This window comes from Pyxicephalus adspersus, chromosome 5 (genome assembly GCF_032062135.1).
Source record: "Pyxicephalus adspersus chromosome 5, UCB_Pads_2.0, whole genome shotgun sequence".
Taxonomy (NCBI): Eukaryota; Metazoa; Chordata; class Amphibia; order Anura; family Pyxicephalidae; genus Pyxicephalus; species Pyxicephalus adspersus.
The window spans coordinates 5,269,737-5,284,781 of NC_092862.1; the positions used below are offsets into that span (position 1 = coordinate 5,269,737).

Below are 15,045 nucleotides of genomic sequence, written 5' to 3' on the forward strand. Positions count from 1 at the left end.
TCTCCCATATGGAATTTATGGAATTGCAGGCCCAGGGCGGTGGGCGAGTTGTCTCTCTAAACACAACCCGCCTACTCTTCCATCGCAGCCTCAGACCTGGGTGGGTTCTGGTATCATGACGTCACTTTGGGGGAAGTTTCTTCCTCTTTGAGTGACACATACACAGGTGTGTAGTGGGACGGGCAAGTCATGGATAGTACCGTGCCCCCTCTTCTTTTTTTAAGACTACACCCCTGGGTACAGGACTAGAAAAAAGGTACTGTGCACATACAGAGTCCACACATACAGAATAGGAACAGATACTGAAAATTACAAACAGGCACAGAAAAGGGGAAGTGGTACTGTGCAGAGACAAGATCTGTGATATGATGATATAGGAACCTGTGTTGCACATTGTCCCCTAAGATGACTCGTTTCCCATTGCAGAACGGATGGTCTCCATTGCTGGTGGCTGCAGAGAAAGGTCACACCAGTGTGGTGAAGATCTTGCTCCAAAATCATGCCAGGGTGGACGTCTTTGATGAGGTAAGATGAGATTCTGAGATTGTATAAAATAATGGTAATGAATCACATTTTGTATCCTGGCCTGAAGACTAGATCCAGTCAACAAATAAAGCTAAGACCACCCAGAAATGCCATTGGGATCAATCAGTGTCATGCAACCTTTCCTTCTAGGAGCTTCATGGGGCGGGTCTGGAGACCAGGGAACATTTTACCAATATTTTCATAGGATCAGATTCAGAATTCATCAGATACCACCATCAGGGCTCGGCCAAGCTTGAAGAAAATGTGGGCACCTCATTAAGACGAGAGCTGCAACTAGTGTTGACCGCTGAAATTCGACCTACTCAAATTACGTTCCCATTTCGCTGTTAAATTTGAATTCCCAGAAAATTCGACAAATTTTCATCTTCAAACTGATTTTGGAAAGTTTTTGCTTTGACTCCACACCTTGGTTCTACTTGAGAAGTTCTACTGCATATTAATTGCAATGCTAACCCTAAAGTAAAATCAAATTTTCAATCTCTTTGCCAAAATTTTCAGCAAACATAATTTTGGTAAATTTGACTATCTTCATCTCCAACCTATGCTGCTGAGATTGTCAGGAGCACATGGTGGAGGGTGGTGGGTCACACTTTGAGCTTTTTCCCTTGAATGCTAAAGTTCCTCATCCTGGCACTGCTGGCATCAATAGAGATTTAGCTACTCCGGAAACCAAATGCTGCAAATTTTTGTTAAAGAATAATAAACTAATTAGGGAGAAATTCTCAAAAATTTGTAAAAATTAGATTTCAGTTCCAGGAACAATTACACTTTGCACATACATTAATAAAAGGGTTTTTATAGGCGTAAATTATGTTCAGCATTCTTGTAAACCTGGTACTGTATATAATGAACAAAACATTTTTACATGTTGGTTACAATAGCTCAAAAACAAAATTCTTTTTTTGGTTTGAAGAGGAGGGAATGGCTAATGGCAATGGCTAGGGCTACATTTTACAGATTGCAATCACTTCCTAAATAATTAAATGTTTTCACCTTTGCAGCACGGCAAGGCAGCCCTACACCTGGCCTGCGAGAACGGCCACGACAAGATGGCGGATATCCTACTGTGGCACAAGGCTTTCGTGAACGCCAAAACCAAACTGGGTCTGACGCCGCTTCACCTGTGCGGTCAGAACGGCTTCAATCACCTTGTTAAGCTACTGGTGGAAACTCACCTGGCCAGTATCGACGCCATGTCTTTGGTAAAATATGAACAACCAATTAGAACAACCCATTTCAGGCAAAAAAACATTTTTTTTAGAAAGTGGACGGTAGAGCTGAGCTTTACTGAACATAGTAATAGGACCACTTTAATAAAATTGTATTCAAATTAAATTGATGTTTCAGTTTTTAACTTAAATCAAAATATGATACCATAGTATACCCTGATACAAGCAGTTATCCATCTTTGGGAGGAGTTATGCAAATATTAAAATACCTAATGGGTGGTGGAGTCAGGAGTGGGCATTCCTTGGCAGGTAGTAAAAACAAGGTAACTCCCAAATGCTGAGCCTCTAGGATTGGTGGAACTGAAAACCAATGAATAAAATGGGCAGTTCAGGGAGAGTCAGGCTGGGGAGGGAGGGGTTAGATGATTATGGAGGCTGGAAATGAGATGGGCTCTGATTTGCTGCAGCTTCTAATGAAAATTGTTAAAAGTTCACAGAGTGCAGGGAAATCAGAGTGAGATTTTCCAATGCAGGAAAGAAGCCTGTACTACTTTTAGGGGAAGGCTGGAGGGCAGATTTAATGAAGGGGAGACTGGAGGGCATATTTAATGAAGGGGAGGCTGAAGGGCATATTTAATGAAGGGGAGGCTGAAGGGCATATTTAATGAAGGGGAGGCTGAAGGGCATATTTAATGAAGGGGAGGCTGAAGGGCAGACTTTTTTAAAGGGGAGGCTAAAGGGCATATTTAATAAAGAGGAGGCTGAAGGGCAGATTTAAAAAAGGGTAGGCTGGAGGACAGAATTATGAGACTGGAGGGTAGATTTATTGAAGGGGAGGCTAAAGGGTAGATTTCATGAAGAGGAAGCTGGAGCACAGATTTAATAAAGGGGAGGCTGGAGGACAGAGATAATCAAAGGAAACCTGGAGGGCAGAATCTGATATTAGGACCAAGCTGACCAGAGAAATATATAAAGTAGGAAGCCCCATTTAAGATACAGAATTGGTCCTGGTACAAGAGCCTTGGTTACTGCTAAGTAGAGGATAAAGTGGTTTACACATTTTTCTCTTTCTGTTTACACAAGACAAATACAGAGGCAAATTATAAATGAGAATGCCTTCACACAGCCAAAGTGTAACTATGAATATGAACAATTCTATAATAAACCGCCACCACCGCGTTCTAAATCTCCTTTTTAACGTCTGCTGTCTCCTTCTCCTCCTGCAGACCAAGAGAACGCCTCTGCACCTCGCCGCCCGGAACGGTCAGCTGGACGTGTGTAACAGCCTGCTGAACATGAAGGCCGACGTCAATGCTACTGATATAGTAAGGGCAAATAGAACACATTATATTACAGAATGATCCAGGCCCGGCCAGGGACAACGTCCACTCAGGCCAGAATCATCTGCTGATCTTGAGGGCTTGTTCTGGTCTCAACAAGGACAATAAAAACACTATATAGGTTTATTGCAGTCCCCATTATAAAGGCTTCACCTTGACCCAAATGTCTATTCCTTAGTTGCCCCTAGAATGAATCTGCCCTCAGATATATCACATGATAGGATTTTCAGAAGTGGACATGGTATACAATGTTCCACAACTCTTAGGGGCCCATTGAAATTGGAGAGTGGCTATCACTTATCCACTGTTATACTCCATGTTTCACAACATGGGGCCCATTCAATAAATGTGGGACATGCTATGGAACCTGAGCAGTCCTATAAATCCCCCTCTGTTCAACTAAAAGTGAATTCAAGGGATCACATAAATGGACCCCAGCTGAGCCCATACCGCTGCTATATTCCATACCGCACATTATGTAACCCATTAACAACATGTAGGACATGCTATAAAACCTAAGCAGTCCTAAAAAGTCCTCTCTGCTCATCAAAGCATCATCGGAGGAGAGCAGTTCTTGAATATAACAGGTCACACGTCTGGACCTTTCACTGGGCTAAGCCCGTACCCACTGCTATATTCCACATTATGCAGCTGACTCACTTGCAAGCCAATGGTATAGGAACATGGTTGTGCTGTTGGGCTGAATGTTTTATATCTGTTTGAGGAGTGAAGGACATGAAACTTAGGATCACTGTGATTTATATTGAAAATTGAGAATATCCACTAATTAGCTAAAGGGGATTTGAATATACCATTGCCGCCATAACCACCTCTTTCCTTGCAGCAATTTTAAATAAGAGGGCTGCTGGAAGTAGAAACATCAGACTTCTCTTCGCCTTCCTCCTGAAGAAGCGGATTTATTCCGCGAAACGTGTCGAGAAGTAATTCAGAATTTAAACCCTTTGGGGGTATTCTGTAAGGTGAGGGCATTATATATACCTACGATTTTATTGTGTTTTATGTATTTGAAATGACGTTTGTTTTTAATCTTTATTATTAATAAAATTTTGTTATTTTTAAAATATATTGATAGTACTGGGTTGAAAAGTCCTGCTTAAAATTGATGTCTTTCATCGCATATCTTTTTTTATGAATGTTAGGGATGTGGCCTGTTTAAGATAAAGAAATGTATATAGGTGGATGTTTCTTTAAATATTTCCACATTATGCAGATTATTCATTAAATGTAGGACATGTCATGGAACCTGAGTTGTCCCGCCACGTCCTTTCAATTCAATGAAGGAGGATTGGAAGATTGGGGAATTTTCAAGTCACATGTTGAACCCAACACTCAGCTAAGCCCATACCTTGCTACAATCTATATTACACATTTTGCAGCTCATTCATGAAATGTAGGACGTGCTATGGAACCTGAGCTGTCTTCTGGTCAACAAATAACGATGGGAGGAAAGCTGTTCTTGTAAATTGAACCGGTCACATGACCTGACCCTACACCCAGCTAAGCTCATACTGCTCTTGTATTCCCTACTTTAAATTTTGCAGCCAATTCATAAAATGTAGGACATGCTATGGAGTCTTAACTCCTATCCTAACCCTAAAATGTTGTATTTAAGACCAAGCAACTAGAACACTTATTTATAAAGCATTTCATGTGACTTTCATCAAACTTCATTAATAGTGAATCACCATGTCCAGCCAACCTTTTCTTGGTTTTCGATAGATGGTGAAAGGATATGAGGATATAAGCCCATGTTGGATATCAGAGACTTCATTGGGGAGATTTACTCTCACTTCCTGTCCTGCTGACAACAAAATTTCCTACTTTAGTAAGTTTGGGCAAGGCCTGAGTAAGAGCCATGTGTATTACATCCTAGTGTCCTTTGTGTGTTTATTCCAGATCTGTGCAGTAATTTAGTGTGAAACTATTTCACTGTGCAGGAACTTCCTATAACCCAGACTACTCCCTGCTGCTCTCTCTTTATACAGGGTGACTGCTTTTGTATACACCCTCGCCTGTATTTTTCTAGTAGGCTCCTAATGGCTGGGGTCTGCTGGCTCCTCTCCATAGAAGTGCACATTGATCATTCCTGATTGACCATCCATCAATTCGCCATGGTTGATTGATGTATGACATCAGGGAACTTCTCAGGTGACGATTATCTGCCACGTGTACGTAGCTTTTGGCTTTATGTGCAATTTATGGGGCATTTGTCTTTTCTCAGCCTTGTAGTAAGTATGTTGGGAATGCAGATTCCTCTCTGCTGATTGCGTGTCTGTCGAGAGCCCAGATGTATACAATGACACGTGTGCGCGTAGTGTTTGTTACACTAAGTGACGCACATCGCCTGCATAATATGTGCCGAGTGACATCAGAACCAACACCTCCTGCACAAGTGTCATCTCAGACATGAAAGTACCACCGGCCCGACACTCTATGTATCCCTTCCTGTATTGTTGGCCCAGCCGGAGATCAGACGTCTGCGGAGGACTTCCCTTCGTGCTTCTCCCTTTCCTCCCTCTGATTGTCCTCGGCCGCCAACACTCAAGTTATGACCTTGATGTTTAACCTAAAACATGGGGAGAACTTCCTTAGAATTATCCCACTGATGGCTCTTTGATCTCTTCTCATAGTATTTGTACAGATGTGTAGACACAGAGCCTGCAAACTACCAACTTCAAATTCTGTAAATGCTAGGCTGTCATGAGTCTGGCTGTCATGCTTAACCCTATGCTTTAATGCCATGGGGTGCTAAAATAGTGCCAACATCTGGGCCACCGTGCTGCCTTGCGATCAAGCAATCCCATGTGACTTCAAGATACTGGCACCTTGCACCCTGCTCAGGAGCTCAAAACGCAGTGGTGGTACTTTATTTTTACAGCATCTGCAAATTTGACAGCTGGCAGCAGTAAGCATTCCTGTACCACTCACTGTCATCCTTAATGCATTCTTTATGGGGCTGTGGTAGGCCATGAGAAGCACGGTTTTAACCATTTTGACCTTTTAGCTATGTGTAACAGCCAGGCAACCAATAGGGATAAACAAAATGCAGTTTCAATAACATTTTGGCAAAATTTTGCTGAAATACAATAGAGTCATGGGGCAGTACAAATGTAGACATTTCATGGTGGTTTATTGCATGCAATGGGACTTACATGGCTCCTAAGCTTTCCATAATCTCCTCTCCTGAAACTGTTACAACAAAAATGGCCTCATATTGGAATTGTGCTACGTTTAGCTTGGTGGTGAGGTTATAATGTGGTTACTGCTTCCTCATGCCAGGAAACTGCTGCCCCTGGGGAGATACTACCGCAGTCCCCTGGAGAATAAATGAAGGGTGACAGTAAGTGGTACAGTACTGCTCACTGCTGCCAGCTGTCAAATTTGCAGATGCTGTCAAAAATAAAGCACCAGCTATGCAGTTTGAGTGCCGGTGGCAAGGTGCCAGCACACATGGGATTGCTTGATTGGAAGGCAGCATGGTGGCTCAGTGGTTAGCACTCTGGTCTTTGCAGTGCTAGGTCCTAGGTTCAAATCCTTAGCCAGGACAGTTTGCATGGGTTTCCTCCGGGTACTCCGGTTTCCTCTGACATTCAGAAAACATGCAGTTAGGTTATTTGGCTTCCCCCCAAAATTGACCTTAGACTGTGATGATGTATGACTATGGTAGGGACATTAGATTGTGAGTTCCTTTGAAGGACAGTTAGTGATATGACAATGGACTTTGTACAGCGCTGTGCTATATAATTAATGTCTAATAAGACGGGTCTAAACCTAGCCTTTTAGTTTTTGTTTTTTTGTGCCAGTTTTACATTTTTATTTTGTATTCAAATTGCAGTCAAATTTACAAAAACTCTCTAAGGCTTGTTATAATGTTCACACTGGCGGTGAGGTTGGGGTGCATTTACCGCTTCCCTGTTCCAGGGAACCCCTGCCCCTTGGGAGAGACTACATGGGGCTTCTCCTGCCAGCATCTCCATAGAGAATCATTAGGGGCATTAGTGAGCAGTACCAGTACCACTCCCCCAGTACTGCCCCCAGCCGGCAAATGTGCAGACACTGGCCCTTTAAGAACCAGCGCTTCAATGCAATGTGCCAGCCAAAGGGAGTCACACGAGATTGCTCGATCCTGAAGCAGGTCTTAACCTGTCCTGCATCCTCCCCACCCCAAAACCCACCTTCTAAATAAGCAGCCCAATGAGTGAAAGTGAAAGCAATGGGTGAATATGGTGCAAGATGCATTTGAAGAAATCTGGAAGTTCATTAATTACAAACATCCCAAGCAAGAATGGAGGAGGGATGAGATCTGTAAAACTTACCTAACCACAGCTAAGCAAATGCAAATTTGCTACCTTGCCAGACATGGCTGTGCTGCTGTGTAAATGTTAGTATTGCATGGACAAAAATACAAATACAGCTCTAATGTATATATTACAATGTGTATTTATCTTTTTTTTCTGGGGTTATTTTATCTCAGCAAAAACAAAGTTTCACTTGAATTCTCTGAAATGTATCAGATTTTCTTTTACTATATTCACACGTGATATTTTTTGTATTAATGTCAGCATGGACAGACGGCTCTCCACCTGGCTGCAGAAAATGACCACTCTGAAGTCGTCAAACTCTTCCTGAAGCACCGACCTGAGCTGGTGACGTCGGCTAACATGGATGGCTCCACGTGCGCCCACATTGCTGCCGCCAAGGGAAGTGTGGCTGTCATCAAAGAGCTGCTGAAGTTTAACAATAGCGGTGTGACAACAGCGAGAAACAAGGTGCGAATTATAATCATGTATCAGAATATAATCATAATACACTGTATACCCTGATCTGGATGAATGTCAGGTGAATCAGACTAGGTAGACTCAACTACCCAGCAAGGGCACAGCCAGCAACAGAAACCTAATGGCAGTTCTGTCCAAAAGTTTACGCTTAATTTAACATTGAGTTATCCATAAGGCTTTGGAGTTAGAAATCTTATAAATTTTATAAATATTGGATCTGTTCTATATAACCAGTAATATAAGTTATATGTCAACGTGAAATCCAAAGAATATCAATAAATAAATTGAATATGAATGAATTATGATTCAACGTACTGTGATCCTAAAGTAAGATTTTAATTATTGGATCATAATTGTTCCAACATATTGGGACTTGAATCATTGGATCTGTTTTATTTAGGGTCTTCAAGATTGGGGGAGATAGACTTTCATGGGAGAAGCTGGGTGATCCAGCAACACCCAGGTTCTTATTAACGTGTTTAATTCACTAAAACACAAACAACTGTCAGCTAAAGCTCTGAGGGCCACACAGTAGTTGTTAAAGGGACCCCCTGGGCATCAGGTTGGGGGCCAGTTATTTAACTATTTGATACACATACAGTATGCCTAGTTGTTAATATGATGGAGAAGGTCTGATAGGTTGACATTATCAGAGATTTATTCTGTATGACCCCAAGCTCATAGATAACTCACCATCTCACCTATAGGAGCTTGTTAAACATTCATTCTAAAACCATGGGCATTAACATAAATACCTCCCCCACTCCATATTCTTTAAAACATTTACTCCATTTTTCTGGAAAGGTTTTACACAAGAGTTCATACAGTGTCCGGAAATTTGTGTCCATTCTGCCAAAAGCCAACGTTTATGAGGTCAGCTTCTGATATTAAAATGGGAATATCTGGCTCAAAATCAGGGTTCATCTCACTCGCTGCTACTGGATCACTGAATGGGTCCTTAATGGACAGGCTGCATCCCAATTCATCCTGAAGGTTTAGGGTTGAGGTGAGGGCTCTGTGTAAGAGGCGCAAGTTCTTCCACACCAAACTCACCAAACTTTATCTTTATGCATCTGGATTTGTACAAAAGGTCTCAGTCATGCTGAGAAAAGGACCTTCAAGAAACTGTTGAAGCGCACAATTGTCAAACACAGAGGTCCCAACCCCATGGTCTGCTAGCGGACCGTCTGACAGCTGGGCTGTGGGAGCACAGAGACCAGCGGCCCCCAACCTGTGGTCTGTGGACCCCTGCTTGGGGGGGGGCGCGCTGGCAAGAGCCATTGACCATGTCCCCTGTATAGATCTCAGGCCCAGGGCGGTGGGCAGGTTGGTAAGATCTGGTATCATGATGTCACTTTGGGGGGAAGTTTCTTCCCCTTTGAGTGACACCTGTCTCCCCACACATGTGCGGTCCGGAGTCCTAAGTTTAGTGGTCCGTGGGTCCGAAAAGATTGAGGACCACTAGTCTAACAGGTCTTTGTGTGCTGTAGCATTACCAGCACCCTGCTGTGGGGACACTAAAATAATTTGGAGAGGTTTATGTGATTGATTTGGGAAAATTTGAAAATGTTTACATACACTCATAGCTCAGTCATATATTGCACGACAAACTTGTTTCTACAAAGAGACATGCACCTGCAGCAGCCAAAAACTGCAATATACTGTACTGCATTATATATATATATATATATATATATAATTAATAGATAGCTAGAGGGATAGATAGATAGATAGATGGATGGAGGTGTATAAGGATCTGTGGAAAAGTACTGTAAGGAGTAGGAGCTCAGGACCCCCTTCCTGATAATATTACATACCAATGGTCAGTGTGTAATTTTTTTTCTGTATAAATACAGGACAATCCGGAAAACAGTTCCCATTACTTGTACAAGAACAATTTATTACATTTACTCTTCTCCCAGCAGTTTCTTTTTTCGATTTGTGTTGTCTGCTACAACTAGATTCTACTTTGGACCCTTAATCATTCAATCTGGTTGGAAGACCAACGTTGCCAAAAATATATATGAGAAAAATGATCCGTCGACATTTTCAATTATTTTTTCTCTTGAATGCATATGTTTGGCACAATCAAGGTACTAACATGACTGATATAATTACATTTTATTGGCCATCTACCAGGTTTATTCATATCTGTTCCATGATACTGGTGATTTGGTGAATGAATTGAGCACATACAGCAATCAGTTTCTGAATGTTCTGTTTTCTAGAAAGATATTTGATCATACAGTTATTGTTCCACATGTGAACAGTTTTAGGGGTAGTGTACACGATATTCTGAGATCAGTTTGTGCACACTGTTCCAAACTATCAAATTAAAAATTAAAACATTGCATTCCACATCTGTCAGAACTGCTGAGGTCAATGCAACATACAGATTACATGTACAATGATATGACACTTTCAGAGCGAAATATATGAATTCTCTGGCTTCAAAACTTTTTATATAAGTGAGTTAGAACAAGCATGCAAGCAATATCAGACTTCCAGGCTTCAGAGTTTCTGGGCAGAGAGGTCAGCAATGACAGCTTTTTGCAAAAGGTATAAGATAGCTGATATGTTGGGGCCGATTAATTAAGCTCTCCAAGGCTGGAGAGAATTCCCTTTCATCACTGAAACCGGGTGATCCAGCAGACTTGGAATGGATTTCTTCAAAGTCAAAGTTTGCTATTTGCTAGCAAATGTTTTAAATCCTGGACCATTCCAGGTTTGCTAGATCACCCAGCATCACTGATAAATTGTATCCTCTCCAGCCTTGGAGAGCTTTCATGAATCAGGCCCATTGGGGCTGATATACTAAAGGAATTTAGGCTTTTCAATATGAATTACCACCTTGCAAAGGTAAATTCCATCTAACACTGCAAATCACCTTGCAAAGGGTAATTCACTTAGGTTGATGAAAGTGGTGCAAATACTTTGCAAACATTACCCAATCACTTGCATAGAAATCTAAAAGAACATAATTTGATGGTTGCAGGCAGTAGACCTTCATCTCATTTGTTATGTTAAGTAATAAATCCCTTGCAAGGTGACAATTCAGTTTGATTTTTGAACAGCTCATATGCCTTTGGTAAATCAACTCCATTGTGAGGGTGGATCAAAATATTCACAATTATCTATCAGATTGGTTACTGCTGGCTCAGGGCATACTCCATATTCTTCTTTCTGAAAGTCTCTAAGGGGTCACATGTAGTTTAGCATACAATCTTTCCATGAGAATTCATTTTGAGTTTCCCATGAAATGTGTAACAGTAAACGTACATAGCAATGGTTATTACTGAGGCTGTGATAGTGGTTGACAAATTTCAGTGTTCCATGACAGGTGCTCCTTATTGTGCAAAAGTATCATTTGCATTGCATCTCCTGACTATTTTCCTGTTTGTATTTCCAGACCCATGATTCTACTCCTTTGCATTTGGCTGCAGCGGGGGGACATACAGGGGTTGTGAAAGTGTTGCTGGAGACTGGAGCATCGGCATCTGATGAAGATGCGGTAAGTTTGGTGTTACATTGTAAAGGGTATAAAATATTAACTCCTTAGCTTCCCTAAATCCTCCACATTGCAAGTCTTGGCTCTTGCCTATTGGCCCCTTGGAGCAAGGAGCCCATTACAATCCCTGCTCCTATATCACTGAATGGGTCATTCAATATTGAAATTCCCCAAGCCCCGGGTGTCATCATCAACCACAGGGCTGCAAGAAGCACTCCACCATATTTTCTTCTAGCGGGAAAGCATCCTCCCAATTTTTCAGGGAATGCTGGAAACTATGACATAATGATATTAGTCATAAATATGTTACAATAACAAACCATTCTAACCACATCCATTCCTACATTAGGGTCAGTTCACTAAAGCATGCAGTATTTCCATTATCAATGGCTTTCACCAAGAAAAATTGTTGTGCAGTTCAGCTGCAGTTAAAGTGGAACTCTTGGGGCTGGTGGACTCTTGCTGTAATGTACAATTCTGCACGGCGTCATTTCTCATATTTATGTCCTTATGTGTCCCCCCCCATCTATGCGTTCATTGGACTCTCCCCTGGCAGTTCATCCACATTTTTACTAGTTTCCTTCAGAGTCTTCCAGGGCATGCAAGTTATATTCCTGCACCCTGCTGCATTCTTGCCTCTTGCAGGAAAGGGCCATGCGGGTGTACACTGCACAGTGCATGCAATGCAAACACAAATGACACTCCAGCCCCTAGCCTTCAATATTCTCCTGTTTACTGAGCTGGGGTTCCCTTTTGCATGCCTGCATGGACGCTTCCAAGTGGATGTCCAGTGGTAGAAGTATTTATTAATGATGGCTAAGACACTGCAAATATGATAATAGCAAGAGGGGGCCGTGGATGCATCTGCAATGCTGGATCAGCAGATCCACACCCAGAAGTGGACCCAGATGGCAAATTTAGAAGAATATACCTTTCTGTCATTCTACCTAAAGAGGACTGCTGGAAATATACAGGTATAAAAACAGGGATAGAGCTAATGGCGCTGGCTTACTAAAGAAATTTAGGCTGTTCGCTCACCAAGGTAAATTATCTCACTCACCAAGGTGAATTATTCACTTATCCTAGAGAATGTAGTAAAAATATTGGCATTCACTTTGCTAAGTGAACAGCTTATATATTTTATGCCAAGCAAAAAATAGTTACATTATGAAACTTTTTTTAAGTTGCTGAGATAACAATAATGAGGGCAGTTGTCTTGCTTGATTTCCTATGGCAGGATGGGATGTCGGCCATCCACCTGGCTGCGAAGAATGGACACATCAATGTTCTGGAAGCATTAAAGGGAAGCGTTTCCTTCCGTATTACCAGCACCAAGGTACAGTCTCTGTAAGGTGGTCCTGCAATAGACAATGAATTTGTAAGTTTGACAAATGATTTAAAAGGTCAATCCACCCAAAGCTGACGTTGTTTGGTGATGTTGGAGATTTATTTTATTTATAGTTATATGATGGAATATAAAACAAGAGCAGCTGAAACACACACAGGTGATTTCTCATTGTTTAAGCATCAAATACATAAAGAAATCTAGGATATCAAAAATCAAAGAGTAGCACCAAACCAATTTTGTCCAAATAAAATGTAATAGTCCCCCATTGGGTTATAGCAAAAACATATAGAACTGATTCTCCATCATCAGGGTCTAGCTATGTCTCTGAGTCTTGTTATATAATTATATTATCTCTTAATTGAGCCCCAATTGAGGTGGAAATTTTCAACACTGGAAACAAATTGGGTGCTGTGTTTTTTAACCTAATAATGATCTAATATCTTTTATTTGGACAGATTTGGCAATCATGCTTATTCCATTTGTAGAGGTCAGTTCTGTGAACTCCAATGGGGACACCTTGCAGTATTGGTTGCCTTATTGGAGCTAGCAAATTCCAGGAAATATATAAGTGCTCTTCAATACTGATTTTTTGTTAATATTTAATTTCTAAACACCTATAGAGTCATTTAGAGTTAATGTCTCAGGCCTCCGAGCTCCATTTATACATAGTGAGAAATCAGAATTTTACCCATCCAAGGTTTGCAGTATGGTCCATAAATGACTTTACCTTCTCTCTATTATCACTGGCTTTCTAATGCTATTACAACATCTTTCTTTTATCCAGAGTGGACTCACAGCTCTCCATATAGCAGCTCAATATGGCCAATTGGATTTTGTTCGAGAAATGTTAACAAAGGTTCCAGCTACAATGCATAGTGAGCCTCCAAAGTCTGCTGTGGACATGTTACACCTGAAGGAACATAGTGGAGAGGTAAGATATGGAAAATTACTGTTTAACAAAAGAGCTTATCCCTCATTGATTATCAAGTCATTAAACAAATATATATACTTACCTCCCATTGAGGGTGCTGTCATATCTCATTAGGTAGATTTGGAGAATGTTAATCTCCAAGACTTGAACAGTGCTGAAATTTTGAGAGCTTACCATTCTCCAAGATCATATCAGCAGGATGACTTCACCCCCTGCAACACTGAAACCAGAGAAAAAGGGAGTATATTATCTATCCGCCACCTTCCCCAAAAAAATAAAGGTTGGGGGCAACTTTAAAAGGCAGGTTTACTATTTCTAACCAATATGAAGAGAAAAGAAATGATTTTTGTTATTCTCTGCTGCAGTCTGGATTTACTCCGTTGCACATGGCTTCCCAGTCCGGCCACGAAAGCCTTGTACGCCTTTTGCTGAACTACCCAGGAATTCAGGTCGATGCTGCAACCAGTCGGCAGGTAACATAACCTAAAAATGTAGACCATCTTAAGCCATGCAGTCAAACCCATTTAAAGAAATATGACAACTTTTACCCATGCCTCTGAGCATTATAAGTTGGGTATTTTCATATTTGGACATGACCACACCCAATTTGCAAAACTTTCCTCCTCTGAGGAACTGAAAAGGTTAAACAAATCTAGCGAGATCCCAAAAAATAAAAAAATATGATTAGGTTTCACGCTTTTACAAGCGGTCATTGTCAAAGATTCTTAAATTTCCTGCCCTTCTACCTCCTGGTCACCCACTATGTACTTCCAACGATTTGCACACCTCTACAGACCCCATTAATGAAACAGAAGTTGATGAGAGAAACCATTAAACACAGTGAGTAACCAAGCGTTTGACACTCCCTATAGTCTTGAAAGACCTTTCTCTTGCCCATGTCCCCCACAGGGATCCACACCCATCCATCTTGCAGCTCAGAACGGTCACACAGCAGTAGTCGGGCTACTTCTGAGTAAATCAACATCTCAGATGAATATGATAGACAGCCATGGACGCACATGTCTCCACTTGGCCGCAGCGAATGGCCACAACGAGATGCTGAGAGCTCTGATTGGACAAGGAGCTGACATCAATGTGACTGACAAGGTACCAATGCATTTCATTAGTATAGAAAAGGAAGGCTGGGACCCCTTCATATTTGTATCGGTGTCATTGTACCAGATTTTCGTTCATTCTTATTTGATAAAATAGTGGACAGTAACATCTCCATCTATCAGAGCCAAGGACAGTAGTAAAACCCTGACCAGGGTTCTAATTCTTCCCAACTTCACTACACATACGAGGGGGTGCTGAGAAGTTCCTGCCTTTGCCCCCTTCCAGATGAAATAGAAAAATGGGTGTGGGGGCATATGACAGCCTAATATCTTAGTATGTAACTGTGCA

At 41.5% G+C, this 15,045-nt stretch overlaps 1 protein-coding gene across 1 annotated transcript in view; it reads left to right on the top strand.

Annotated features, from left to right (window-relative positions):
• Positions 1 to 15,045, top strand: part of LOC140331887 (uncharacterized) — a 58,123-nt gene that overhangs the window by 28,936 nt on the left and 14,142 nt on the right. Inside the window, exons 14-22 of the mRNA XM_072413221.1 lie at positions 427 to 525; positions 1,548 to 1,748; positions 2,942 to 3,040; positions 7,639 to 7,845; positions 11,264 to 11,365; positions 12,600 to 12,698; positions 13,495 to 13,641; positions 14,007 to 14,114; positions 14,551 to 14,748. Coding sequence (XP_072269322.1) covers positions 427 to 525; positions 1,548 to 1,748; positions 2,942 to 3,040; positions 7,639 to 7,845; positions 11,264 to 11,365; positions 12,600 to 12,698; positions 13,495 to 13,641; positions 14,007 to 14,114; positions 14,551 to 14,748 — 1,260 coding nt within the window. The remainder of the gene's footprint in view (positions 1 to 426; positions 526 to 1,547; positions 1,749 to 2,941; positions 3,041 to 7,638; positions 7,846 to 11,263; positions 11,366 to 12,599; positions 12,699 to 13,494; positions 13,642 to 14,006; positions 14,115 to 14,550; positions 14,749 to 15,045) is intronic.